This window comes from Nematostella vectensis, chromosome 10, assembly GCF_932526225.1.
Source record: "Nematostella vectensis chromosome 10, jaNemVect1.1, whole genome shotgun sequence".
NCBI classification, from domain to species: Eukaryota; Metazoa; Cnidaria; class Anthozoa; order Actiniaria; family Edwardsiidae; genus Nematostella; species Nematostella vectensis.
This window is the reverse complement of record NC_064043.1, coordinates 2,804,197-2,831,216: the sequence shown is the minus strand read 5'-3', so window position 1 is coordinate 2,831,216 and position 27,020 is coordinate 2,804,197. Positions and strand designations below refer to the sequence as shown.

Genomic DNA, 27,020 nt, shown 5'->3' with positions numbered 1-27,020 from the left:
GGTACTGTCAAAAACGTACTTAAAAGTAATCGAAGAAGACTTTTGTCGAGTTGCCTCCACACCTAATGCACCTTTGCAACAGTGTATTATCGACACCTTCCGTCATCGACCTTCACAAACCATCCTCACAGTGGCGGATGCAGGATTTTCAGATGGTGGTTTAGACTATAAAAACTACCTATTTTTTCAAATCTATCTGCGCCTTAGGAATATGGTTCTCGCTATTGAACCAGTGAAACCAGCCCCGGATTCACCGGGATACCCCCTCCTCCCCTCCTCCTGGGTAACCACCCCTGGATCCGCCATTCTCTCGAAATCCATAAGCTGATAATTACTTCCCCAGTTTGTTTGGAAAACTAGTACACGAATTTAGTGGTTGTTATAAAATGTTTGATCGATTGAACCACTACCAATGCGAAAGCATTAAAACAATCAGGTTTGATGATTGAAGAAGAAAACAATTCCTGTCCGGTAACTTACAGTGTGTCCATCAAAAATGCAATTTGTAAGAGAGAAAGCAAGTAGTAGAGCTTCTTGCAAACTAATTGCATCTATTTCGACTTGTTGACCGCCAGTTTATGATGTAAGCTGTCTGTAACACGATGATTACAAGATAAAAAGTCCCCTCATGCGAGAAGTCGTCGCCTATAACTGGTGGGTACATTGTTTTAACTGGTGGTAATGACAAAATGTGATCTCGCCCGTGACATCCTCTGACACCAAACAAAGCATCGGCCAAAACCTGCAAGCTTCCTACAATTTTAAAGGTAAGAGCTTATATGATATTTGTTTTATCTTAGCGGAAGTAAGGCGTGGAATAAAAACCCGACAAGACGCACCTTTTAGGCGAGTGTATAGAATATGAGAAATATCGGAGGAAAGTCATGTGTCTAACACTTTATCCGCTACAGTGGTTTCATGTCGGAAAATAAACAGTACGATTTCAAAGTCAATTTATAAGACAATTCCCATATTCTAAGAGGTTTGGTACAAATAGATAAACGTTCCCAAGAAGGAAAGCTATAACTTTTCATATGGACTGCGTTGGTGGGGCTATGGGTCAGTTCTTCCTCATATCTTAAAAATTTTCTAAAAAAATCCACTGTGGTAGAGGACACCCCCTGAAGTTCAAAGTAGCACATTATGGTTTTAGTTTAATGAATAAAGAGGTGTCTCTAGATTTTTTCTTTTTTCTTCTAAAGCAAGTGCACACTCTTCTCGTTTACGGCTATAGTTAACCACGTGATATACTTCTTATATTATACATCTCAGTAATGCCTGGTGCACACTGACATAACGACATAATGACATAGGCGCGTGCACCCTTATGTTCATATGTTCAAGTGTGAATGGTTCGACATTTTGATATTAGCCCAACATAACGACATGAACATAACGACATAAGAGAAAAAAAAACATGTTTTTTTCTTTTATGTCATTATGTCCATGCCGTTATGTCGAGTGTTCGCCTATGTTGTTATGTCACTAGTGTGCACTAGGCATTATCAAGATATACTTTTGTTTTGTTTTCAAGTATGCGAAATCCGGCGCACTTGTATTTTTCTTGGACATCCCTATAGTAATTACACAAAAATAGCAATGTCTCTTATTTTTTTACCCCTTTTTCTAGCAAAAAAAGCACATTTTTTGTAAGAGTGAACTCTGGTTTGGAACGTAAACGTTTCAAAATGCAAAGTAGAAGTCATGTCATGCTTGTTTTTCTTTGTGTTTCACTCAGTATGTTTACACGGTAACAATAGCAGCCTTCAGAACTGTTCCCCTACTCTCAGCTCTCTTAAACCCCCTGACTAGAGCGGTGACAAAGGCGTATTTAGCAGCTCAATCAAACTGGGCTATTTCACACTGCGTCCGTTACTTCGCAACGGTAATATACCGGCGGGAGAGAAAACTACATTTGCACGAAACGCCACTTTGAAGTTCTGTTATGGGACGTCAACAAACGAATTAACAAGAATTCTAGCATGTGCGAACAACTTTACATTGTCGTTGCGTTTGTGTTTTGATCGGAAAAATCTTTTACACTTAAATTGAGGAGAAGTGTTTTAAAGAATAGAGAGGAACAGTGAAAACTTATGGGAGCTTTCACGGTTGTGCACGTCGAAGTTGGATTGGAGACATTTTGTGACGATTTATATCTAATTCCTGCGTTGTTCTGCAAAAGATAAATCACAGATGAGGTTTATCCGCTGGTGCTCAGCCAGCCGTCAAGTGTAAACTGAATAATACATCGCGCACCAGCGTTCACTTGGACTTTGCCATGCTGCGGTTAGTGGCGGTAAGCTCTAAAGAATCCATGTAACACGCCGTCTCAACGGACTACAAAGCTCTTGTGATATCTTTGTGGACCTTAAAGTACAACAGTTTTCTATAAGTTTACACTGATCTGGAATGGCGTTCAATCACTAACCCAATTCACCGCTGGCACCAAAACGCGACAAATACAATCTTATAATTCGTGTTACTACAGGGGCTTTAAAGACACCTGTGAAAGTATTTATTACAACTGATTGGTTATGATGGCATTTAAGAGATTGTGAATGGTTTGAGGCAGATCTATCATGCCAATTTCTTCATTTTATCGACAAAAGGAAAACACGGCGAGAAAACCATGGAATTCAACACGAATCCATCGCAAGCGAAGCGCGGGGCGAATGGCATGGATGAGAGAAAATAGCGAGGAAAAAAAGGATAATAAAGAAGGGCAAGAAGACTCGGGTGATGGGTTTAATGATTGGAAATATAGAGATGGCATAGTAAAATGCTACGCCAAACCAGCGAGTGTGCGCCATAGACCTACAGACAGACGCCAACGCGCCAAGACCTCGCCATCTCCGCGAAAACTTTCCACTCATTTCACTGAGATTCGTTGTAACGCTTCGACACGTTTCGAAAGGTGCAAAAGCGACTCTCATATTATTGCGATTAAAACAAGTCGGCCAAGAAAAGAGCGAGAATTTTGCCGTGAGAGATCAGAGGCATACGCGCGTCAAATCAAAGAAAAACGTAGCGGGAAACGCAAACTCTCGAAGGTAACGGGGTTAGAAATGTGTGTTACATGTGTGTTATAGCATGGTATATGCATTCTATTATCGCTTTTATTATCGCTCTCTGTCTTAACAGGGGCTCGAAAGGGCTTTTAATCGCCGGTGATATGCTAATAGGGCTAACCGCCCACTACATTATCCACAGTTAAAAAAGTCTAAAAAAGTACCTGTTGCCATGTAGCTTCATTCAATCCAGCAAAATAACAAATCATAGTAACCACACGCATAATCTGATAATCACCTCTAAAACCTTCCCCTCCCCCCGTCCTTTACAATACCATCAGCAAAGGCGCTTGTATTCCTTTCCATCGCTTTGCGTTTGATATTTTCTGAAGTATAGGAGATTGATTGTATTTATTTACAATTTGACAATTTTGCTGGTGCCACCAGTGGGAATATTCCTGGCCGTGAAGCCTGGTTTTCCTGACCGTGCATGTCGTATCTAGATAGTTCGCGACCTGACAGACGTATCAATGAAATCTGAGGCCCGTAGCCAGGCGTTAAGTCTCGAACGAGCCCACCACCAATCGTTAAAAACTACCAATGTAAGCTAGGATATACTTTAAAAGAGTCATCGTTAGCCACACTTCTCTTATTGTTTTCATCTTATATTGGAAGACAAAATATTCGATGAAATCTTAAAACAGCCATCCGAAAACAAAGTTGTATTCTTCGGGTTACCAAATACAAATATTCCAATAGCTTCACCAAATTAGCCGATGGAAATGGATGGTTTCCCGCACTTGATACTTTGCTAGGATGACAATAGCGGCTAACAGGGTCCGGTGGTTCCCTAAATAGTTAAACGAACCCCCCTTCAAAAGTCTGGCCATGAGGAGTTTCTTTCGGTCTTTATTCCTTTATCCTAGTGCCCAGTCCCCGGCGTTTTTACCGTGTTCCCTGTCCATCTGATTGTTTCTTCGCATACGAAATCAACGCGCGCATGACCAAATGACGATTAGATCTTGTCTTTGTAGCCAAGTCCTTGGGGGGGGGGGAGAGCTCCCAAGAGACCCAAGGCGCCCAGATAGACATCCGTATTTTTTATTCTACGTCACAGCGAGCTGTGCGTGGCGCAACCGTATAAGACTGAGGTGTTAAGGGCTAGGAACCTGGTTATTGCCTCCCTATTAATGCGCAGGCACTTCTGGTGCCTGTGTGTTGTACAGTTCGCTAGATAGCGTTGCTGGGGCCGAAATCTCCAGCCTAGCCGTAAAGCCTTAGCTACCATACGGTGATTCAGCGCCACGTCTGGATGTATGGTCTACTCTTTTTCCACTTTCTATCCCGGTTCAATCCTCAGCCAATGGCCGGCATTTTTTTTTCATTTTATATATTTTTAAAATCTACTAAATTGTGATCATCTCTAACACTAGTTTCATTGGCACTGTTGTTACGTGCCTTATATTATTTTTTATGATCTTGGTCTACTGGTCCTAGCTTAATATGCGTAAGGCCAGGGAAATCTAGACATCTAAAAAACATTCTAGTCGTATAATCGACATTTACGATTCCTTGAGTTTCACAATGCCAATAACGCACTTAACATCTCTTCACTGCAAAGATCATCAGGGGGGGGGGGGGGGACCGCATAGCGCCTGCTAAAATAAAGGTTGGTTCTCAATTGGACCTAAGCGCAAGCGCAGCACATTTAATTTCCCGATTCTCACTGGAACGCAAGCGCAAGAGGAAGCGCAAGAGAACGCAATTTCTTGATTTTCATGCGCTTGCGCTTGTGTTTGACCGATTCTCACTTGTGTTGCGCTTCCGTTTGCGCTTGCGTCCTAGTGAGAACCAGCCTTAAAGAGAATGTTGTATGTCAAACACGCGCTTCTTTTATATTATACAGCGCTATTAATCAGCGAAGAACCCAGTCGCGGTTAATTAAAATACATACAAAACGTAAAAAGAATCCCACCCGAGTTCATCATTAGAGGTAGGGTGCTAGGACTTAACAATGTCATTTAAGAAATATGATCCATGCAGCGGATACAAAATAAACAAAGTATTATTCTCAATTTTTCCACCTGATAATTTTTTTTTCATCTCATTTGGTATTCTGGTTCATATCGAAGCCCGTTGGCTTCTCGAGTGTTTATCCATACAGGCGTATTATTTATAAGTGTCGAAAGCGTCCCTTATTGGTCGCTCGCTGTATTGACAGTTGCCTTTTTTAGCCGAGTTTAGAAGAACTATCGGATCGTATTTTGCTCTACGTATTGTATTTTTCCACTTCACTGTGTTTTATCTTGGCACTTAGGTAAGTCAAATTTAGTGGTTATTGATTTAGACCGTATTCGTAGACATTTTCCCCGTTGAAGGCCATACCATATTTAACGTATTTACAATTTAACACGGACGCCTCACAAGTCGCCACTGGCGCTTAATGGCTGTGATGACTCGATAGACTAAAACGCAGGATCGCTTTAATGCGAAAATACTGCTTGAACGCGTAGTTCACGTTGATGAAACCACGAACAATGGTCTTCTTCGGTCTTGAGTATTCTTTTTTACCGCACTCTAAGAAAACGCGCTATATTAATTTTTCATTTGAAGGACAGTATACTATTTGCTCCACATCCTTTACGCTGAAACGGCTTAAGGTGCAACAGTAAACACGACTTCATTCATCAAGATACAAGAATAGTGCGTTTTGAACTCGGGAATACAATCGAGAAGTGCGAAATAGGACTGAACATTCGAGGATATATATTTCAGTATCTCGTATATACTACAGTGTATACTCTGATGCGAATTTAGTATTCCTTTCATGTAAGGAAATTTGTGTCAACGCAAAAGCGACGCCCTCGGAAAATGAACATTGCCCATGTTTCGACAAGCAGGTGTTGCGATAATGGCTAAAAGCTATTTTTCTTCACCTTTTCTACAAAAAGAAACTGACCAAACTATAACTCTGAGCATTAATGTGGAACTGTAGAGTATATTTCAAGAAATTGGGAATTTACTCTGTAATACGCTTGTAGCTCGATCATACAAAAAATGGCCAATCACAGCTAAGCAAATATACACGAAATAAGCACACTAAAATAAATGTTTTGGCATTTGTGATTTTATTTAATTCTCTTGATCCCAAACATGAAAAGTACAAAAGGTCGAGTGTTTTGAATAATGAACTAAACTGCTCTGCTAACAGACATAACAGACTTTACTTTTCCTCTGTATTTTTGTAGGACCAGTGATCCCAGTGATAAAAAGATTGTATTTTGTCGAGCTAAAATGCGTCCTTATTATTAAAATAACCTGGAACTCCATTCGGTAGAAACCGCCCACTTCCATCCTTTAGAAAATGATTAAAACATTGCATATGAATATAAATTGTCAAAAAATAAATTCCAGTCTCAACTTTTGAATTATTGATCGCTTCGTCGCCGTAAAGACAAACCACCGAAGTCGCTCCGATCACTTTAACCGATGATAGATTGGGCTCGATACTATCAAACATCCAACTGCTTGCTTCTGTTAAGTTGAATGATAGACGTTAAGAGGTGAAGTAACGGGGAAAGTGCAAGTGGTGTTCTAGAGCAGACGATTGTACGATTAATAGGGAAGAATGAGACCCGAGCAAATTAAGCCTGGATACGGCGTAAAGCGCAAAAAACCTCCGCGTTATCAATTCCATATTACGCGCGTTCTGATTGGCTCGCTAATCCGCCTAATCTATATTCAGTTACTAATGAAATCGCTGATGTTTCTCTGGGATTGTAGCAACGTCGTACTGGATAATACACGAATTTTTTTCATTATTTTTTATACTGCAATGAATTAGAGGTTTAACACCACCCAAGTATAGATCAAAGGAGGCAATGGTATGTCTATATTAACTGTCAAATCAAGCGATATTTTGACGTTCAAGCTTATCGGGTTTCGCATGATTAGTGAACGGTTGTTTTGTCGTGTTCGATTGTTTCGGCTCGACCTGGCGGTGGAATAAACTTCAGGGAGCATTTAGTAGAAGGTATTTTATTCTGTTGGGGCAGCCATCGGTTCTGTAATGTCACCTTGAACAACGACCTACCTCTCGGTGCGATTTATTGTTTTGTTGAAGTACTAAGCTATTCTCTTGCACAGTAAGATAAGCTATAAGCTACCTCAACCGCGTATGGCTGTTTCGATAAAATTTTGGGGTTTCTTTTACGACTATTCATTCTTTCAATTGCCATTCTCGAATATCAGCCTCAAGATGAATTTTAGCGATAATATCGACTCCAGCCTTCGCCGTGTGATTCGCGCGAATTCCATGTCAACACACGGCTAAGTTTTTGCACTTTTGTCGACACCGAATTCAATAATTCCGAACTTATAACTGTAGTTTGCTTATTATATGCTAAGAAAGTGTGATATTTTCTTGTCCGATGATAACTTTTATCGCATTTTAAAAGCATCAATTCTAGCACCTCTTTTGCGTGCATTAGACTCCTTTTGTGATTTTGTGTTTAAGTGTTCTATTATTTGCATGATTTATTAACACTATATCGACCGCACTTATACCTTAACAACTAAAACTGTCGCGATCAATTTAAAACTACTGGTTTTAGGTTTTTGCTTTGTCAAGTATTATCTGCCTCAGTATTCAAAAATTCCAATTAATGATAATGTCATTCTAGAGCTGTTGTGACGGTGTGCTGTAAATAACTGTGGTTAGCGAATAAGATTAATCAATACTCTATGTGTATTTAAAACAATAGCCTTTAAACTGCTCATCTGGGATTATCCCATTTTATGAATATATAATATTATATTTATACTATTTGTTTATTATTATTTTTAGATAAAAACATGTTCTGATTAATTACAGGTTGATGCAGGAAGCATTCCTTCCCAACCACAGGCTAGTCCAAGGCTCTTCTATACAGATCAGAAAAGATTGCCTAGCTTAGGGGACAGGGTGGTGTGTGTCCTAAATAAGAGACTGAGAACTGGAGTGCTTCAGTTTACTGGCACAACCCACTTTAGCCCTGGTGAATGGTGTGGAATTGTACTTGATGATGCATGTGGGAAAAATGATGGATCAGTTAAAGGGGTGAGGTACTTTGACTGCAAACAAGACCATGGTATATTTGTTCATGCTCATAAGGTCAGGGCCTTGGAGGAAGTTGCAGTAAAGTTGACAATCTCTGAAGCTGGACTGTTAAATCTACAGCAAAAGGGCAACAAAAGAATTGCCAATCATCATAATAATAATAATATGGAGAGTGTTGGGATTCAAAGTATTGGAGTTGAACCTGTGACATTGAGAAAATGGCCACCACATTACAATGGTACGGCTAGGCCAAGGTCTTTCTCATCTGGTATGAAATATGGGCTAAATCTGGAGCCATCAAGTTATGGAATAGAATGTTTACCTTTGGATCTTGTGGATCTGTCTCGGTCTGTGTCTCTGCCAAAGATTTCATCCAACAAATCAAGCCTTGTGTCAGATGGACTAAACCTTATTGCTTTGAAATGCGAAGAGCAGGTTATTTCAAATGAATCAAAGCGGGGTAGTTGCCCAGATATTTCTCTACCACGAATTGAACAGAATTCACCAAAAACATCTTCAACAGAAGAGTGTGAACAAGATATGTGTTGCAGTTCTAATGCAAACGGAGCAGATGATCTTATGAACATAGATCCTTTATCGCCTGGATATGAGTCCCAGGAAAGATCACACGAGTGTCCTGTTTCGTTGCAGCACATTAATACTAAGGGAAATACCATGCTTATAAGATCTCACTCTGTAGAAGACTTGAGAGCAAAAAACCCTGTACAGCAGCCATCTGTTGCACATGCCTCTCTAGAAAAACAGACTACTATTGATGCATTCAGCCAGGGGAAATACTGCAGTTGCCCTGCCCTGGTGCCAACGCAGCATGTATCAGGAGCCATCGAAGCCTGCATTGACCTAGGGAGACAAGGGCTTCATGACGAGAAAAAGACACATGGAAAGTCAGCATCAACTTCTGATACTCCTAATCAAGAGAGGTCTTCCCCTATGGCGGTGAACCTTACAAAACATGGCCATTCTTCATCCATGCCTAAATTGAACGATTGCTCTCTGATGCTGAATGAAATGGATTCTGTTTCCAGTTCGAATCTAGAGAGGAGTAGCAGCTGGCCTTGTTTGACGCCAACTCCCGAGGCAAACAAGGAAATGAGCCCTGTCTTTATTGAACTATTTGTGATTTCTGATAATATACCAGAAGAAACTCAAGATGGTGAAAGCATTGTGGAAATGTCAGAGGAATTAACATGTACAGATGCAGAGAGGGAGGAATCCGTCAGTGAGGGATCTAAAAAGCCTTCTTGTGAGATGGCTAAAAGAAATAATACTGGCAGACAGGAGAGTCATTCGCTGTCTAGCTCATTAGCATCCGTGGCATCATCCACAAGCACTGTCGACAGTCGCAGCTCCAGGACAAAAACCAAGAACAATACTCTGACAAAAAGAAGCATTAACTCCAAAAAGTCTGTGTCACAAAAATCAACCAAAGACAATGGGAACTCAAAAGGGTCAAGCTCCAGGGCGTCTGAGAGGGGTGTTGGCTCTAAGCAAGTTTCTGTTTCTTCACTTAAGGAGGCCCCTCCCAGGGTTGTAAAGCGACATACCGTATCTTCTCTGCAGCAATTCAAGCTTGATTTCTCTAACAGACCCTCCATGAGTCATCGCCCTAGTAGCACTCTATCAGAACCAGACCCGGCAAAACAGAGAAAATCTTCAGATGTATCTCACAGGCTCTCAGCCAGCCCTAACTCCAGACTTCCCATGATAAGAAGAGTGTCCCAACCAGCTACCAAGCCTACCACAGGAACATCCTCTCGGACAGACAGATCTAGACCTGCTCCTAGTCCAGATCGGGTGAATCAAGCCACAGCAACCCAATCTGCTAAAAAAGTGGGGTCAACTGCAAGCACAGAGAAGCAGAAGAAAGAATTAAGTTCTTCATCAACATCAAGTTTGCGTGGTGCCTCAGCTAGAAGGAAAGTTAGTGCGCCAGTTGTGTCTAACCAGACACTAACCTCTGTCCAAGCCAAAAGGCTCATCAGCACCGCAACAACACAAGGGAAGCCGGCGAGAACTCCATTCAAAGGTAAGCATAGCAGCTATTTCTAAATAGCCAGAATTATCGTTATTACCAAAATCCAAAACCAAGGGTCTATATACCTATAGCCAACGACCTAATCTCAGGCCCGTAGCCGGGGGGAGGGGGGGGGGGGGGGTGGGTTTCGGACGAACTCCCCGACCCGGCTTGTAGGTCCGCTCAGAGTAAACAAAAAAATATATAACCTTTCGCTGGGTATATGTGCACATCAATATGTGCACATCAATATGTCTTTAAATGACTATAAAAATCTTTTTATAATAATTATCTTTATTTTATTATCGCTATATATTAAAAAGCACCCTATTAATAACATTATAAAAACAAGATTGAATTTATTTGAGTATTGATTGCCTAATGTAAATAAGGCGAGGGGAGGGTATACCGGAAATTTGGTCCGCTCAAATGGAAAAACGAACCACCCCGCTCAAGATCCTGGCTACGGGCCTGAATCTCAGGTATTCTTAATCGGGTTTCTTGTCGTTTGAGATGAGCCGTAAGGCAGCTTGGGGTCTGGGACTAGATGCTTTACTTTGACGTCACAATTCTTATCCACCACAAGAACCCGGGTAGGAACGCCTGGGACTTGGCCCTGTAGCCAATGAAACCACCTGTCAGTTCTATGCAGTCAAGTGGTTCTCAGTTTCCGCTTCGGCAGCGAAGCCATGGTCATTGTCGGTGCATTACTGCGGTTCTCATTATCCTGCGAATTCCCATCAATAGATTCCAACCGCTGAAGCGCCCCCTGGCTTCCGTCATTCAAACTAACGGAATCACATTTGGTGCCTCTCCTCTTGGTTGGTCAGCGCCTGTTCTGACCATTGAAAACATTCAAGGATTATGAATGAATGCGAATTTAGCAGTTGGAAATTATTGAAGAGAGTTCGAAGAATACTGAAAATCGCAATAAAATCGAACTTTTGGAAGACGCAGCAGAAAATGAAAATAGTGGCATTCGCGTTTACAACGCATATTCTGCTCTGCGCAGGAAAGAAAAAAAAACCGCAATGTAAGATTCTAAGGCGAAAAGATTAAGAGATTGACATTACGAGTAATCCAATCAAGTAACTTACTTATTCACATTTGTTCCGTGGAAGAAAACTGAGTAGGGTTTTTATTTAAGATATCTTCGCTGATGATCTGTCCGACTTTGTTTTCGATAATCTCCAAAATCTAAGCCACAGCCTTGCGTGTGAATTAACAAATTAATAATTAATTTCTTATTATTGTATATTTCTGAATTCAAATGTTACTGGCCAAGAAGGGTGATTTCGAATGGAAAGTTTATTATGTAAAAAATGGAGAGCAACGAAACGTCGGTATTTCTTCTAGAATGTTTCCTTTTGGGTCTTGCGATGCAGTCCATTCGTCGCGAAGGTGAATATCTCAGTTGAGATTTATTTAATGAAGCTCGTCTTTTGACGCCAGAAAACACCATTAAATAATGATGCAAGCAACGTATAGTCATCCTTTGAAGGTCTTTTGTTTAGAATCTTCACGTTTTTTTTATCCTGCTTAAAACTTTAATTGCTGATGCAGCAACCACGAAACGTTTTTTTGGTGCACGTTTTTGGTACACTTGTATTGCGATTATTTAATGCTGCAGTTCTCGCCATGAAGTATCATTGATCTACAAAATGCCAGTTCCAACCGTTGTGAGACTCCGTCTGAAGAAAAACTTCAGTCTTTTCTCCTGCTCCAATTGCTTTTTATTCTTCTCTTTCTGTGGTGGGTATTCTTTAAACGAAATCTTTTCTGCATGTTGTCAAAATCTTTGACTTATTTAAGTCTGCATATTATCCTTATTCGCTTGATCTCAATATTGGCAAAATTAAGTTGAGTGCCTAACCCTGGCAGAGCGGAATTTTATCGAATTCTCTAGCCGATATGCACTTTGTCTCTATTTGAGATTGTGGTAGAAAGCCGCTAGGGTTGAGTTTGAATTATCTTGCAATGTAATGAGAGACTCCTCTTCTTTTTTAGCCGAAAAGAAAACTCCTTCAGAAACAAAATCCGCTTTAACGAGCAGCAAGAAACCTTCACCACTCGCGACCAAACCACCAAGCTCAGCCGGTCATGTGAACCCACCACCCTCACGTCCACAACCCCACCACCCCTCCCGTCTCCCCCGTAAGATATCACGTGACCCAAGCACCGACAGCACGTTATCCGGCGACCAGGATTTAGACCAAGATGCACATCGGCTGTTGCAAGAAGTCTACCCGACAGTATCCGACAATGGCATGCGATTCCCCCGACAGGACAGCTACCCAACGGGTTATGACGCTGACCTCGAGTCGAGTACTCGTTCATGGCACTCTCCCCTGGCCCCCGATATCCTGACGGGTGTTAAGGAGAGTCGTCGGCGCAGTGTGGAAGTGCAGGTGGAGATAGATGATGATCAGGCCTTGCAGGACATGCATGATAAGCTAGAGAAGCTGGACCACATGCTGCAGGCGAGAGGACAGCAGTGCCAGGAACTTAAGACTCGCCTGGGGGACGCCGACCACGCCCATTTATCCAGTGCTATTCTACTTATTGGACTGGAGAGAAAGGTACCGAGAATACTTGAATAAGTGCCTTCCCAATAAGCGCCTCGCCTAAGAGGAAAAATAAGAATAAGCGCCTCGCCTAAACAATCCCTTATATGGATTGTTATGATAGCTTATAGAAGGCTCTCACGGACCGGACTAGCATTTAAGATAAGGTATTTTTTAAAGCCATCATAAAATAAGGCTCATCTGACGTGCATTTTCTCGTGATTGTGCACCAGATCCGGAGTTTGTGTATGCATGTCTTATTTATTTATCTGTTGTCATTTTCAGTTGAGGGCAAGCGCGCGCCATGTTTCTCAGCTGGTGTTAGACTTACAGTCAGCCGAAGATGAAATCAGACAAACGCGAGAGAGACTTGGTAAGATACCCTCCCCTCTCCTCCCCACACGCCATTTGTGTGTGAGCACGGTACAGTATTAACTGGGACTAGTGAATGTAGATGCGTTAGTATATCCTTTTAGGGCCAGTGTGTCGCTGCTATTCGTAAGCCATTCGTGAGTTGTTCGTGAGGCATTCGTACTTTATTCGTGAATCATGCGTTTGCCATTCGTGAATCATTTGTTGTATTTCTTGGGGGTAGGGGGGTTGTGGGGCTGACATTTTTCCTTGTAAAATTTCTACTCAGCTGAGGGATAGCAATTCCCCACCCCCACCCCGAACCGCATTTTCTCATCTCACTCTAAAGGGGTGTTTACTCTCTTCGAACTTAACAACCACGAACTACAGACGAGGAGGAGGCGAATAGCGTCAAACTGGAAGAAGAAATGATGTACCTGAGGAGTGAACATAAGGTTGCCATAGAAACGCTCAAAGCGGATCATGAGCGAACTATAGACGGTCTGAGGTACACGCTCAAGAAACAGCAGATGGAGGAGCTCGCGCTAGGTGAGTGCGGGCTGTGTAAGAGAAGAACAAGTGGAACTCACTTTGTGAGTGATGGGATGGGAGGCTGTGTCAGAGAAAAGTAGTACTTGGAACTAGTGAGTGTTTAAAAGAGCTGTGTTAAAGCTAATCGTGTAGTAATGGCACTAGATTAAAGTCTTTTAGTGAGTGTGCGGGGGAGCTGTGTCATGAGTAATTGAGTACTACTGGCACTAGGTGAGAGTCACTGATTGAGTGTATGGGGGAGCTGTGTCATGAGTAATTGAGTACTACTGGCACTAGGTGAGAGTCACTGATTGAGTGTATGGGGGAGCTGTGGATTGAGTTGTTTTGTGGCTTTGTTTCCAGCCGCTCAAGAGCACGTGGATGAGATCCAGCAGATCCAGAAGCAACACGAGGCCCAGGTGAGCATAGCCACGTCTCCTCTAAAAGCGGCTCATTCCTTAGTACTAAAGCACTAAAAGACAATCAGCCACGTCTGCGCTTAGAATGGCTCTACCCTTGTTGCTAGAGCACTTAATGAAAAATAGCCTAACACGAGGCCCGGGAGAGTATCAGCCACGTCTGCGCTTAGAATGGCTCTACCCTTATTGCTAGAGCACTTAATGAAAAATAGCCTAACACGAGGCCCGGGAGAGTATCAGCCACGTCTGCGTTAGAATGGCTCTACCCTTATTGCTAGAGCACTTAATGAAAAATAGCCTAACACGAGGCCCGGGAGAGTATCAGCCACGTTTGCGCTTAGAATGGCTCTACCCTTATTGCTAGAGCACTTAATGAAAAATAGCCTAACACGAGGCCCGGAAGAGTATCAGCCACGTTTGCGCTTAGAATGGCTCTACCCTTATTGCTAGAGCACTTAATGAAAAACAGCCTAACACGAGGCCCGGGAGAGTATCAGCCACTTCTGCGCTCAAGAGTGGCTCAAACCCAAACAAATATTAACAGCAAAACAACCCAACTTACTATAGGCTATGGTCTCACACAATAGAATAGTTGGTGATGATTATGTTCTATCTTCTACTACCAGTTGAACGAGTTACAAGCAGCTCACGGGAAAGCTGTGGAGGCTGTGCACGAGCAGTACCGGGACGAGATTGTCGAGCTGGAGAGCAAACATTCTGCTCATGTCGAGGGTAAGTAAGAAGAAAGTAGAGATTCAGGCGCGTCTAAGGGCCTCTGCTCATGTCGAGGGTAAGTAAGAAGAAAGTAGAGATTCAGGCGCGTCTAAGGCCTCTGCTCATGTCGAGGGTAAGTAAGAAGAAAGTAGAGATTCAGGCGCGTCTAAGGGCCTCTGCTCATGTCGAGGGTAAGTAAGAAGAAAGTAGAGATTCGGCGCGTCTAAGGGCCTCTGCTCATGTCGAGGGTAAGTAAGAAGAAAGTAGAGATTCGGGCGCGTCTATGGGCCTCTGCTCATGTCGCGGGTAAGTAAGAAGAAAGTAGAGATTCAGGCGCGTCTAAGGGCCTCTGCTCATGTCGAGGGTAAGTAGGAAGAAAGTAGAGATTCAGGCGCGTCTAAGGGCCTCTGCTCATGTCGAGGGTAAGTAAGAAGAAAGTAGAGATTCGGGTGCGTCTAAGGGCCTCTGCTCATGTCGAGGGTAAGTGAGAAGAGTAGAGATTCAGGCGCGTCTATGGGCCTCTGCTCATGTCGAGGGTAAGTAAGAAGAAAGTAGAGATTCGGGCGCGTCTATGGGCCTCTGCTCATGTCGAGGGTAAGTAGGAAGAAAGTAGAGATTCAGGCGCGTCTAAGGGCCTCTGCTCATGTCGAGGGTAAGTAAGAAGAAAGTAGAGATTCAGGCCCGTCTAAGGGCCTCTGCTCATGTCGAGGGTAAGTAGGGAGAAAGTAGAGATTCAGGCGCGTCTAAGGGCCTCTGCTCATGTCGAGGGTAAGTAAGAAGAAAGTAGAGATTCGGGCGCGTCTAAGGGCCTCTGCTCATGTCGAGGGTAAGTAAGAAGAAAGTAGAGATTCAGGCCCGTCTAAGGGCCTCTGCTCATGTCGAGGGTAAGTAAGAAGAAAGTAGAGATTCGGGCGCGTCTAAGGGCCTCTGCTCATGTCGAGGGTAAGTAAGAAGAAAGTAGAGATTCAGGCCCGTCTAAGGGCCTCTGCTCATGTCGAGGGTAAGTAAGAAGAAAGTAGAGATTCAGGCGCGTCTAAGGGCCTCTGCTCATGTCGAGGGTAAGTAAGAAGAAAGTAGAGATTCGGGCGCGTCTAAGGGCCTCTGCTCATGTCGAGGGTAAGTAGGAAGAAAGTAGAGATTCAGGCGCGTCTAAGGGCCTCTGCTCATGTCGAGGGTAAGTAAGAAGAAAGTAGAGATTCGGGTGCGTCTAAGGGCCTCTGCTCATGTCGAGGGTAAGTGAGAAGAGTAGAGATTCAGGCGCGTCTATGGGCCTCTGCTCATGTCGAGGGTAAGTAAGAAGAAAGTAGAGATTCGGGCGCGTCTATGGGCCTCTGCTCATGTCGAGGGTAAGTAGGAAGAAAGTAGAGATTCAGGCGCGTCTAAGGGCCTCTGCTCATGTCGAGGGTAAGTAAGAAGAAAGTAGAGATTCAGGCCCGTCTAAGGGCCTCTGCTCATGTCGAGGGTAAGTTGGGAGAAAGTAGAGATTCAGGCGCGTCTATGGGCCTCTGCTCATGTCGAGGGTAAGTAAGAAGAAAGTAGAGATTCGGGCGCGTCTAAGGGCCTCTGCTCATGTCGAGGGTAAGTAAGAAGAAAGTAGAGATTCAGGCCCGTCTAAGGGCCTCTGCTCATGTCGAGGGTAAGTAAGAAGAAAGTAGAGATTCGGGCGCGTCTAAGGGCCTCTGCTCATGTCGAGGGTAAGTAAGAAGAAAGTAGAGATTCGGGCGCGTCTAAGGGCCTCTGCTCATGTCGAGGGTAAGTAGGAAGAAAGTAGAGATTAAGGCGCGTCTAAGCGCCTCTGCTCATGTCGAGGGTAAGTGAGAAGAAAGTAGAGATTCGGGCGCGTCTAAGGGCCTCTGCTCATGTCGAGGGTAAGTAAGAAGAAAGTAGAAATTCAGGCGCGTCTATGGGCCTCTGCTCATGTCGAGGGTAAGTAAGAAGAAAGTAGAGATTCAGGCGCGTCCAAGGGCCGGTGCACCCCTTTGCGCACTGCCTCCCCCTAAGCAACTCGTATCTACAGAGACGCTGTGAGTGTTTTAGTCTGTGAAACAACCGCGCCTGCAACACAGACTAGATATTAACTATTGCTAATGGATGACAGGTAAGGCACTGCCTCAGTACAGGATACGGGACATTAACGTGTGATTCTTATTCAGAAATTCTTGAGGAGCATCAACTCGAAATAGAGACAATCAAGGCTGACTACGAGGAGCAGCGGTCAGCGCTAGAGGTATATAGGGGCCTTGCCCTACCCCTTGACCCAGCCCAGATCTTGGCATACGTTTGTATAGACCACACCCTCTTCCCAAGAGACCACACCCTCCCCCTCTAGACCACATCCTCCTCCCTGTAGACCACCCCCTGCTCCCTGTAGACCACGCCCTCCTCCCTGTAGACCACACCCTCCTCCCTGTAGGCCATACCCTCCTCCCTGTAGACCACCCCCTCTTCCCTATAGACCAAACCCTCCTCCCTGTAGACCACACCCTTCGCCCTGTAGACCACACCCTCCTCCCTGTAGACCACCCCCTCTTCCCTGTAGACCACACCCTTCTCCCGGTAGACCACACCCTCCTCCCTGTAGACCACCCCCTCCTCCCTGTAGACCACACCCTTCCCCCTGTAGACCACACCCCTCCCCCTGTAGACCACACCCTTCCCCCTGTAGAGCACGCCCTCCTCCCTGTAGACCACACTCTCCTCCCTATAGACCACACCCTCCTCCCTGTAGACCACACCCTCCCCCCTGTAGACCACACCCTCCTCCCTGTAAACCACGCCATCCTCCCTGTAGACCACGCCCTCCCCCCTATAGACCACGCCCTCCCCCCTGTAGACCACGCCCTCCTCCCTGTAGACCACACCCTCCTCCCTGTAGACTACGCCCTCCTCCCTGTAGACCACACCCTCCTCCCTGTAGACCACGCCCTCAGTCCTATAGACCACACCCTCCTCCCTGTAGACCACGCCCTCATCCCTATAGACCACACCCCCCGGTCGGAAACAGTAATGTAAAGGATTGTGACCCAGATTTTGCTTATACGCAGACCAAACTGTTCTCGGTCACAAGTGAGTGCACTTCACTCAACATTAAGTTGCAGAGGTTGCAAGAGGAGACTGAACAAGACATCGAGAATAGAATTCAGGTAAGACCTCCTCCAGCGAAAGCTAGGCGGATCAAAGTCTCTTTGCTACCTTTGAGTTTGTCGACGACATGACTATCAATACGTAAGTTTGCTTTACGAACTATCGAGGCTATCCAAGTACATAGTCTTGCATAAGAGATTGAAATCATTGTTGTTACACGAGACGTCTCATAGAACAAGAATGGATACGCGGTACATACTGCACACCAGAGTGGATAACAAAGCGTCGATGGCTTGTTCTGATCACTTGCTGTAACCTTCGTGCCACAGGACGCTATCGAGAAATACAAGAGCCTTCCGGACGAACTGGCGAGCATGAAGGCTGTGCTGGATATGAAGAACGATGAGATCAAGCAGCTGAGAAAGGACCGCATGGAAGCCAAGATGGAGGTAGGTGTAACAGGGCTTTTCGGGGGAGGTGTTAGCGGGCGAGGACCTGTTGGAAGGAAGGGCAGCAGACCTCTCATTGGCAGGGGACAAAATGGCAAGGGACCAATGGAGGTAAGATAGACAGAGGTCTTCGTGGAGAGGAGGGAATGGCAACAGAGCTCTAAGGGGGAGGGAAGAAAGGGGGCAGGGAACCGATTGAGGTAGAGCAAAAGAGCCCCTCGGTGGGAGAGGGGTCAGAAGAGGAGGGGAGGGAGCTTTTTATGGGTTTCCTCCAGAAGTAGTTTTGTTTACATTGATCTCATTTTTTTTCAGTTGGATCATCTGCGGACCAAGGCAGACAGAATCAGGAAACTGGAACAGGAAAACGAGTCGCTCTCGTTCGTCGTTGAGACCAAGTCGAAGTTTGAGAGGTAAGTGTGCTCCTACCGACTCGAGAAAATTTTCTGAAGACTTTAATGACATTCAAATAAAGACATACTCGGAGACTCGCACTTTGTGGTAGTACTCGGCCACAGATATAATAGCGTGGGATCCTCGGGTATGCTGAAATGTAATTTTCTCTTCCCGTTTTGTAGACAACTCTCCGTGGAACGAGAAACGCTAAAGACTACGCTGGAGAGGGAGTCCGCTAAGTTAAAAAGACTTTCGCTGGAAAACGAGGAGCTGCAATGGCGCCTATACAACTGCCCTAGCAGTCCCGGATGTGATGGGCCCGAGTCCCCCTTACCAGCCTCGCGAAACAGTCACAGACTCTCCTCTAGCTTCTCAGATGCTGATCCCATTCACGAGTAGGCAAGCGGGTAGCCTGTGGTACTCGCGTGGTCACACGTACACATCAGTAACGGACTGGCTGTGATCACGTGGTCTGTGCACACTAGCCAATAGGCTTCCTATGGTCACGTGAACGGTGTGACATGGGAATAAATGAAACCTGAATCTGGTGCGGACCATAAGTAGACATACATCTCTGTAGTCCATTTGTATAGAGTATCATCTGTAACGGACTGGCTGTGATCACGTGGTCGGTTCACACTAGCCAATAGGCTTCCTATGGTCACGTGAACGATGTGACATGGGAATAAATGAAACCTGAATCTGGTGCGGACCATAAGTAGACATACATCTCTGTAGTCCATTTGTATAGAGTATCATCTGTAACGGACTGGCTGTGATCACGTGGTCGGTTTACACTAGCCAATAGGCTTCCTATGGTCACGTGAACGGTGTGACATGAGAATAAATGAAACCTGAATCTGGTGCGGACCATAAGTAGACATACATCTCTGTAGTCCATTTGTATAGAGTATCATCTGTAACGGACTGGCTGTGATCACGTGGTCGGTTCACACTAGCCAATAGGCTTCCTATGGTCACGTGAACGGTGTGACATGGGAATAAATGAAACCTGAATCTGGTGCGGACCATAAGTAGACATACATCTCTGTAGTCCATTTGTATAGTATCATCTGTAACGGACTGGCTGTGATCACGTGGTCGGTTCACACTAGCCAATAGGCTTCCTATGGTCACGTGAACGGTGTGACATGGGAATAAATGAAACCTGAATCTGGTGCGGACCATAAGTAGACATACATCTCTGTAGTCCATTTGTATAGAGTATCATCTGTAACGGACTGGCTGTGATCACGTGGTCGGTTCACACTAGCCAATAGGCTTCCTATGGTCACGTGAACGGTGTGACATGGGAATAGATGAAACCTGGTGCGGACCACAAGTAGACATACATCTCCGTAGTCCATTTCTATAGAGTATTATCTGATAATTGCATATGCGCCCCTTAGAGGGTAGCTTGTACTGGACTTATATCGTACAGATATATAAAACGATTGATTCCTTTAAAGAGTTTATTTCAGACATTCAAAAAGCAATTTTATTTTTCTATCATATGAATTTAGTGAATCAATGTGTGTGTACAATTGAGTGTTAAGGTCTACTATGTCTTAACAAGTCTCTTCGGCTGAGTTCAAACGTCGTATTATCTATGAGCCGTATTCAATTCAAATGCATGCAATTGAAGATGAAACAATGGACTCGATTAGTTTGCATTGAATATGGCTCATGGATGATACGACGTTTGAACTTAGGCTAAATCTTGAAGAGTTTTTTCCCTTGTATCACTTGTAGAGTGTAGAAAATGCAGAAATAGCAGGTTCTATCTGTTTACACTTCGAATGCAAATAATAATCCTAACCTAAGCAATTTATCTCTTGTATATAAATATACCAAAGGGACCTCACTGTCCAAATAGCAGTCGTCAGAATAAAGGTGTAGAATAAATAATTCTGTCTTTGTCGGGGTGGTGCGGGACGGGGAAACAGCTTGCGCTTTGTTCTGTTAACGACGGGAGGAAAGGGGGTAGGACAGGGCGGTGGCGCCCTGCGACAGAAATATGAAATGCTTACACATGTGAAGAAGTGAAATTTTTAGATTTTTACAAGAACGTAAGGTCTTACTCTCCTTTTCCTTCACCGTCTTTTTTTCATCGCTAATGAAAACCCCGCATAAGGGGCGGGTTAATATCATTTTTAGGGGGGGGGGGGGGTAAGCTTTCTATGCAATACATTTCGGCTACGATTTTATTTTTTTTTAGATTAATTTATTAAATATTAGCAGGTTCAATTCACACGAATCAATAGGCACAGTCTATTGCATAATTGATGTTTTAAAAAGCTTAAAATATTATAGAAAATCAATAATAAATACTTTACTGCTATCTATCACATATTTATCCTTTGTTTTACCTTTTTATTTCTGATAGCTGCGACTCATAACCAACAATAAATGCTATTACATTTCACTCGATCTTATCGCTACATCCCTTCTTGGGGCTACAGCCCTTTTTAGGTCTGTCTGGAAAAGCCTCCGTCAGGGGGGTCAGCCCAATCATCATGATGTGGCGGTCGTACGCCACGGAGTTACGGAACTGGATATCCGTACCATGCAGGCGATCTAGCACGCCAAGAACGCCATAGTTTTGGTTGAACCTGTAGAAAACACGAGGGTGAACTGTTAAAGCCAAGATCTTATACGTATTCCTTTGAGGGTTTTGAAAAAGGAGTTGAGAATATTGTTTCTAATATTCTAACGCCAAGAACGCCATAGTTTTGGTTGAACCTGTAGAAAACACGTGGATGAACTGTTAAAGCCAAGATCTTATAAGTATTCCTGAGATTTTTTAAATGAATTAGAGAATACTGTTTCTAATATAATATAAATCCTAATATCCTAATATAATATAAATCCTGTTGTGATAAGTTGGAGGCTTGGCTGTATGGTTTATTTATTGAGCATGAGCACCCTCGGGCAGGGGTGTGGTCGTCCTATATTCAATATAAAGAGGATGTCACTGTCCTAATCAGGGTATAAATCCTAAACGAGGTGCATGGCCAAGCGAATTTTAATACGCGCCAGAGTGAGTTGTGAAATGAATGCTTCGAAAACAACAAAAGGTGTGAAAACAAAGAAACAAGTGACACGGGTAAAAAGAGATAAAAAACCTACCATATCCAACAAAATCCATGTTTCCATATCCAACAAAACTACTGTTGATCTAGATATTTTTTCCCCATTTATTTAATCGCCTTTTAGTAATGTATTTTATTTTCACGCAATGCACATTTAAATGTGCAGATCCAACTTGCGTACTTTTGCCGTTTTTGTTTTGAATTTTTAAATCTCTCAAAAAATTAGATAATACAGCTTTCCCTGTATTTTTTAATAGAATCGGGTCGTTCTTATTGTAGGAAGGATTCAAATTCACGGTGTTTTAAGCAGATTCTGGGAGCCTACAGTAGCCTACACGCAAGGCCGACCAACAGACTTTAAGCGCAAAACTGAATCTAGCAAGAAACTGTACATGTTCACATTATTTGTAACTCACTTCAAATGATGGAAGTCATGGGCCTCAGGTGAGGGAAGGAACGGGAAGTGATATCCGCTGTGAGAAATGTTTGTGGTTGTCAGGGCGATAGAAAACCATAACCAGGCGGTGGCAATATGGGACCCCATCAGCAGAGGGCCAAGCACAATGGGACACAAGTTAGACACAAGGTGCTCAAGGGGGTGGGCATAGATGGACACTATGCCAATGGGCGCGGTCCACTCATGGTGTTGCTTGTGAATGTACTTGTAGATTTTGGGGTGATGGGCCAGCCTGCGACACACGGAATCAAGTCAGTAGGGGGTAGTTTGAAAATCAGCAAAAGGGTGTGAGGGAGTAGCAAGGGGTGTGAGGGAGTAGCAAGGGGTGTGAGGAGGGAGTAGCAAGGGGTGTGAGGGAGTAGCAATGTGGTGTGAGGAGGGAGTAGCAAGGGGTGTGAGGAGGGGGTGGCAATGTGGTGTGAGGAGGGAGTAGCAATGTGGTGTGAGGAGGGAGTAGCAACGTGGTGTGAGGGAGTAGCAAGGGGTGTGAGGAGGGAGTAGCAATGTGGTGTGAGGGAGTAGCAATGTGGTGTGAGGAGGGAGTAGCAATGTGGTGTGAGGGAGTAGCAAGGGGTGTGAGGGAGTAGCAAGGGGTGTGAGGAGGGAGTAGCAATGTGGTGTGAGGGAGTAGCAATGTGGTGTGAGGAGGGAGTAGCAATGTGGTGTGAGGAGGGAGTAGCAATGTGGTGTGAGGAGGGAGTAGCAATGTGGTGTGAGGAGGGAGTAGCAATGTGGTGTGAGGAGGGAGTAGCAATGGGGTGTGAGGAGGGAGTAGCAATGGGGTGTGAGGAGGGAGTAGCAATGTGGTGTGAGGAGGGAGTAGCAAGGTGTGTGAGGAGGGGGTGGCAAGGGGGTGTGAGGGGGTAGCAAGGGGCTGTGAGGAGGGAGTAGCAATGTGGTGTGAGGAGGGAGTAGCAATGTGGTGTGAGGAGGGAGTAGCAATGTGGTGTGAGGAGGGAGTAGCAAGGTGTGTGAGGAGGGGGTGACAAGGGGGTGTGAGGAGGGGGTGACAAGGGGGTGTGAGGAGGGGGTGGCAAGGGGGTGTGAGGGAGTAGCAAGGGGGTGTGAGGAGGGGGTGACAAGGGGGTGTGAGGAGGGGGTGGCAAGGGGGTGTGAGGGAGTAGCAAGGGGGTGTGAGGGGGGTGGCAAGGGGGTGTGACAAGGGGGTGTGAGGATGGGGTGGTAAGGGGGTGTGAGGGGGGGTGGCAAGGGGGTGTGAGGATGGGGTGGTAAGGGGGTGTGAGGAGGGGGTGACAAGGGGGTGTGAGGAGGGGGTGACAAGGGGGGACAAGGGGTGTGAGGAGGGGGTGACAAGGGGTTGTGAGGAGGGGGGTGACAAGGGGGGACAAGGGGGTGTGAGGAGGGGGTGACAATAGGGGAAAAGGGGGGTGGCAAGGGGGTGTGACAAGGGGGTGTGAGGATGGGGTGGTAAGGGGGTGTGAGGGGGTGTGAGGAGGGGGTGTGAGGATGGGGTGGTAAGGGGGTGTGAAGAGGGGGTGGCAAGGGGGTGTGAGGAGGGGGTGGCAAGGGGGTGGCAAGGGGGTGTGAGGAGGGGGTGGCAAGGGGGTGTGAGGAGGGGGGTGACAAGGGGGTGTGAGGAGGGGGGTGGCAAGGGGGTGTGAAGAGGGGGTGGCAAGGGGGTGTGAGGAGGGGGTGGCAAGGGGGTGGCAAGGGGGTGTGAGGAGGGGGTGGCAAGGGGGTGTGAGGAGGGGGTGACAAGGGGGTGTGAGGAGGGGGTGGCAAGGGGGTGTGAGGAGGGGGTGACAAGGGGGTGTGAGGAGGGGGGTGGCAAGGGGGTGTGAGGAGGGGGTGGCAAGGGGGTGTGAGGAGGGGGGTGACAAGGGGGCACAGGTGAAGGAGGACATAGCAAGGGAGCTTGAGGGGGGGGGGGCTTTTTTTTGCAGTGGAAGCAAGGGACATGGGTAGCAAGGTGATTAAGGGGGGGAAGGTAGGGGGGAGCATGAACCCCTTCACCAAGAATATCAAAAGATAGTGTTTATTTCTGGTGTATGCATATATATCCACACACAAAAAATGAAAAAAATATATATATTTTACCTGTGTGAGTAGTAAAAGCCAAACTCTTCAACCAGGGTAAAACATGCAATCTCAAACAACACCCAGTGGAAAGAAGGTAGATTCTCATCAATAGAACACCCACGCCACCGGTACACTGGTATCAGGGCGGCAGTCAAACCCACTCCGACCACAAGCTGGTTGAACAGGACCACCTTGATGGCTCTGATAAGCTTCTTTTTGTCCACCTTCAAGTAGACAAACAAACCCAATTAAATAAACAAAAAGTGCTATAGGTCTCTTTCCTAGTTATGGCATCAAGCTAAGCATGGTGAGGGTAAGAGGACCAGGCTTGTGAGTCATTAGCTAGGTACATACTGCTGTTGATATATGAGTAGATAGACTGTAGATGTGACATATGGCATGTGATATGCCAAAGGAAATGTAGAGGGGTAGGGCTGGGACAGGTCCACAACCCCTAGCTACACCCCAGTGGTCATGGTGATAAGAGGCAGAAATTCAAATTCAATACCGGCATGTTCTGGCCATCTTGGATCTTGTACTTCAATGCCCACTTTGGCCGTCCAGTGATGTCAATAAACAGGAAGAAGGCATTCACAAACCAAAACACAAAGAAAGTCTCCAAGGTTGTGCCTAACAAATATTTAGAATCTAGGTTAGCAAGTGGAAGACACAGAATTATCTTTTAAATGGTCTTTACCTAAAACAATAACAGCAACATCATTATGGCCAAAGAGGTCTAGTATCCAGCGCCAGCGGGTCTGCCAGAAGTCACCCGATGCACCCCAGAATCGCTCCACATGCCTGTGAAACAAGCAGAATGGTCAACACAAAACTGGAGCACTCGACACAACATCAATTCTTGAAATGCCTGTGGAAACTTTTCAACATTCCTGTAAAAAACACAAATCACTTCTCTAAATGCCTGTGAAAACTTTTTAACATTTCTGTAAAAAAACAAGAGCGCTCAACACAAAACCACTTTTCAAAATGAACAAAACAAGAATGCTCAATACAAAACCAAGACTCCATACCCCATTTGCTATTTTATTTTATGAAACTTCTTAGCTCTTTCTAAAGACTTTAAACAAGGAAGTTTAAATGATAACACAAACCATGTAATTGAATTTCTTGCTGCAGCAAAGCAAATTAGTGCAGTACCGAGGACAAAAGCAGTCTTCTTCAATGACTCAATTACAGACTTTGCTTTCTAAAAATAGTAAAAACAACAACAACCAAGCCATAAGGACATATATATATATACATGACTAGACAATTTGCTGTTGAGTGGAACTTGCTTGAATGGGATTCACATATATAAGATACCCATATACATCAGAGTAGAATAAAATGAAAGCTTGCACTGGGCGGTTGGTATTGCCTTGGTCTGCAGCTGTGCCACTCACCGCAGGGTTTCAAGTTTGATTATTTGTTTTTTGTTTTAAACTGTATCTACTCACTTCTTTACGTGGAGAGTTTGGGTCTCTGGGCTTGGCCCAGTCTGGTTCAGACATGGCTTGACATTGTGGTTCCTCTGTCATTCTGCTATATGCCAAATACAAAGACACTGAAAAGACATGGGACCAGCTTGGAACATGCAAGATTGATTCTAGACAGAGTGACTTTGATAATAGGGGCTAAAAACTGATACATTTCAATAACAATGAATACCACAAAGCTTCAGGTTCATACAAAAAAGTACAAAATCCTTTTATTATCAAATCATAGGGGCTATAGTACAGGACTTGCATTTTACAAGCTTGGACCTTGCATAGCTGTCAACCCAACTTGAACAGAAATCTTGTAAAGTCGGGTAAAATACAAATATGTGAAAAAACCCAAGAGAGCCAATGTGGGTGAATACAGAGAATGTATGAACATTCTCACAAAAATTAGGTTTGTGATGAAGTTCAAAATCTTGTGACATCCTTCTAATAGGGTGAGTTGACAGCTATGACCTTGTATGACAAGTCATTAAAAATATAAAGCAGATAAGGTTTTAGGTCCTTCTTCTCAAGGGATCCCAGCCTTAAAAAAAATGCACGTGATATTACGCACACCGAAGTCGAAGAGATACTTTTTTACTTTTTTGACAGATAAGTGCATTCAAGGTCATGTTATTTGAAAACAACACAATGGTCACAAGACCCGAACACATCAAGGTCATTGCATAATCAACACATCAACAATCAACAAAACAGATCTCTGGCATGTTACTACAACAGAAAAGGTGTATTTGTATTTCATGCTCCGTCTACGCTTTCGGGTTGTACTTAAGTAAATTATATTTCAGACGTTTCTTACTAAGTTTTGACATTTTCAAACAAAACGTTTTTAAAACACTTCTTAGATCGAGCTTTTGAGTAAATCATGAACTAAGCGAAAATTATCATCCACAGCCCCAAAGACATCTTTTAGAATTCGCTTCAACTCATTTACAAGAAGCTGTTTATATCAACAGAGAGGGTGTGTTTCCGATGATGGCATTTCGAGTCGATGTCAAAAATATTTCTGAATCAAAATTTTATATAATGATGCATCCCAAATAATTACCTGGCTTATTCCTTCGTCCTTCCACACTCTCTAATATACATCTAAGAAGTGGAATTCGGCAGGAAAAGGGTGTAAAGATGTTCGAGTCCCGCCTTCGCCAGTTTTTGGTGCGATGGATGGAAAGCACAGCAAAGTTTTGTTTGTTATCGTCGCAATCATCACGTGATAGGTGATCAAAGTCCACACCACAGAATACCCATAAATTAATGAAGAATGGTACTACTCTCCCCCCTCC

The 27,020-nt window shown here is 44.4% G+C and overlaps 2 protein-coding genes across 5 annotated transcripts; one reads left to right on the top strand and one right to left on the bottom strand.

The window, feature by feature from the left end:
* The first annotated feature begins 601 nt into the window (after positions 1–601).
* LOC5516484 (restin homolog) lies at positions 602–20,554 on the top strand. 2 transcript variants are annotated; one of them, XM_032386347.2, is made up of 13 exons: positions 602–767; positions 1,739–3,050; positions 7,882–10,153; positions 12,149–12,720; positions 12,991–13,078; positions 13,447–13,605; positions 13,951–14,006; positions 14,633–14,738; positions 16,874–16,947; positions 17,765–17,863; positions 18,134–18,253; positions 18,566–18,663; positions 18,829–20,554. In XM_032386347.2, the coding sequence occupies exons 2-13, from the start codon at positions 2,580–2,582 to the stop codon at positions 19,043–19,045; spliced, it is 4,332 nt and encodes a 1,443-aa protein (XP_032242238.2). In that variant the 5' UTR covers positions 602–767; positions 1,739–2,579; the 3' UTR covers positions 19,046–20,554. The 2 variants fall into 2 exon arrangements, with proteins under 2 accessions (XP_032242238.2, XP_032242239.2); XM_032386348.2 differs by lacking the exons at positions 602–767; positions 1,739–3,050 and adding an exon at positions 5,965–6,892.
* LOC5516485 (fatty acid hydroxylase domain-containing protein 2) lies at positions 20,105–27,020 on the bottom strand. Of its 3 annotated transcripts, none has more exons than XM_001636508.3 (8): positions 26,786–27,020; positions 25,693–25,799; positions 25,348–25,442; positions 24,933–25,036; positions 24,744–24,865; positions 24,254–24,459; positions 22,155–22,427; positions 20,105–21,258 (listed from the first exon to the last, which is right to left on the bottom strand). In XM_001636508.3, exons 2-8 carry the CDS (start codon positions 25,771–25,773, stop codon positions 21,069–21,071), a joined length of 1,071 nt encoding a protein of 356 aa, XP_001636558.1. In that variant the 5' UTR covers positions 25,774–25,799; positions 26,786–27,020; the 3' UTR covers positions 20,105–21,068. The 3 variants fall into 3 exon arrangements, with proteins under 3 accessions (XP_001636558.1, XP_032242240.1, XP_048589247.1); XM_032386349.2 differs by having other exon boundaries at positions 25,693–25,777; positions 26,786–26,953; XM_048733290.1 differs by lacking the exon at positions 20,105–21,258 and adding an exon at positions 21,265–21,388.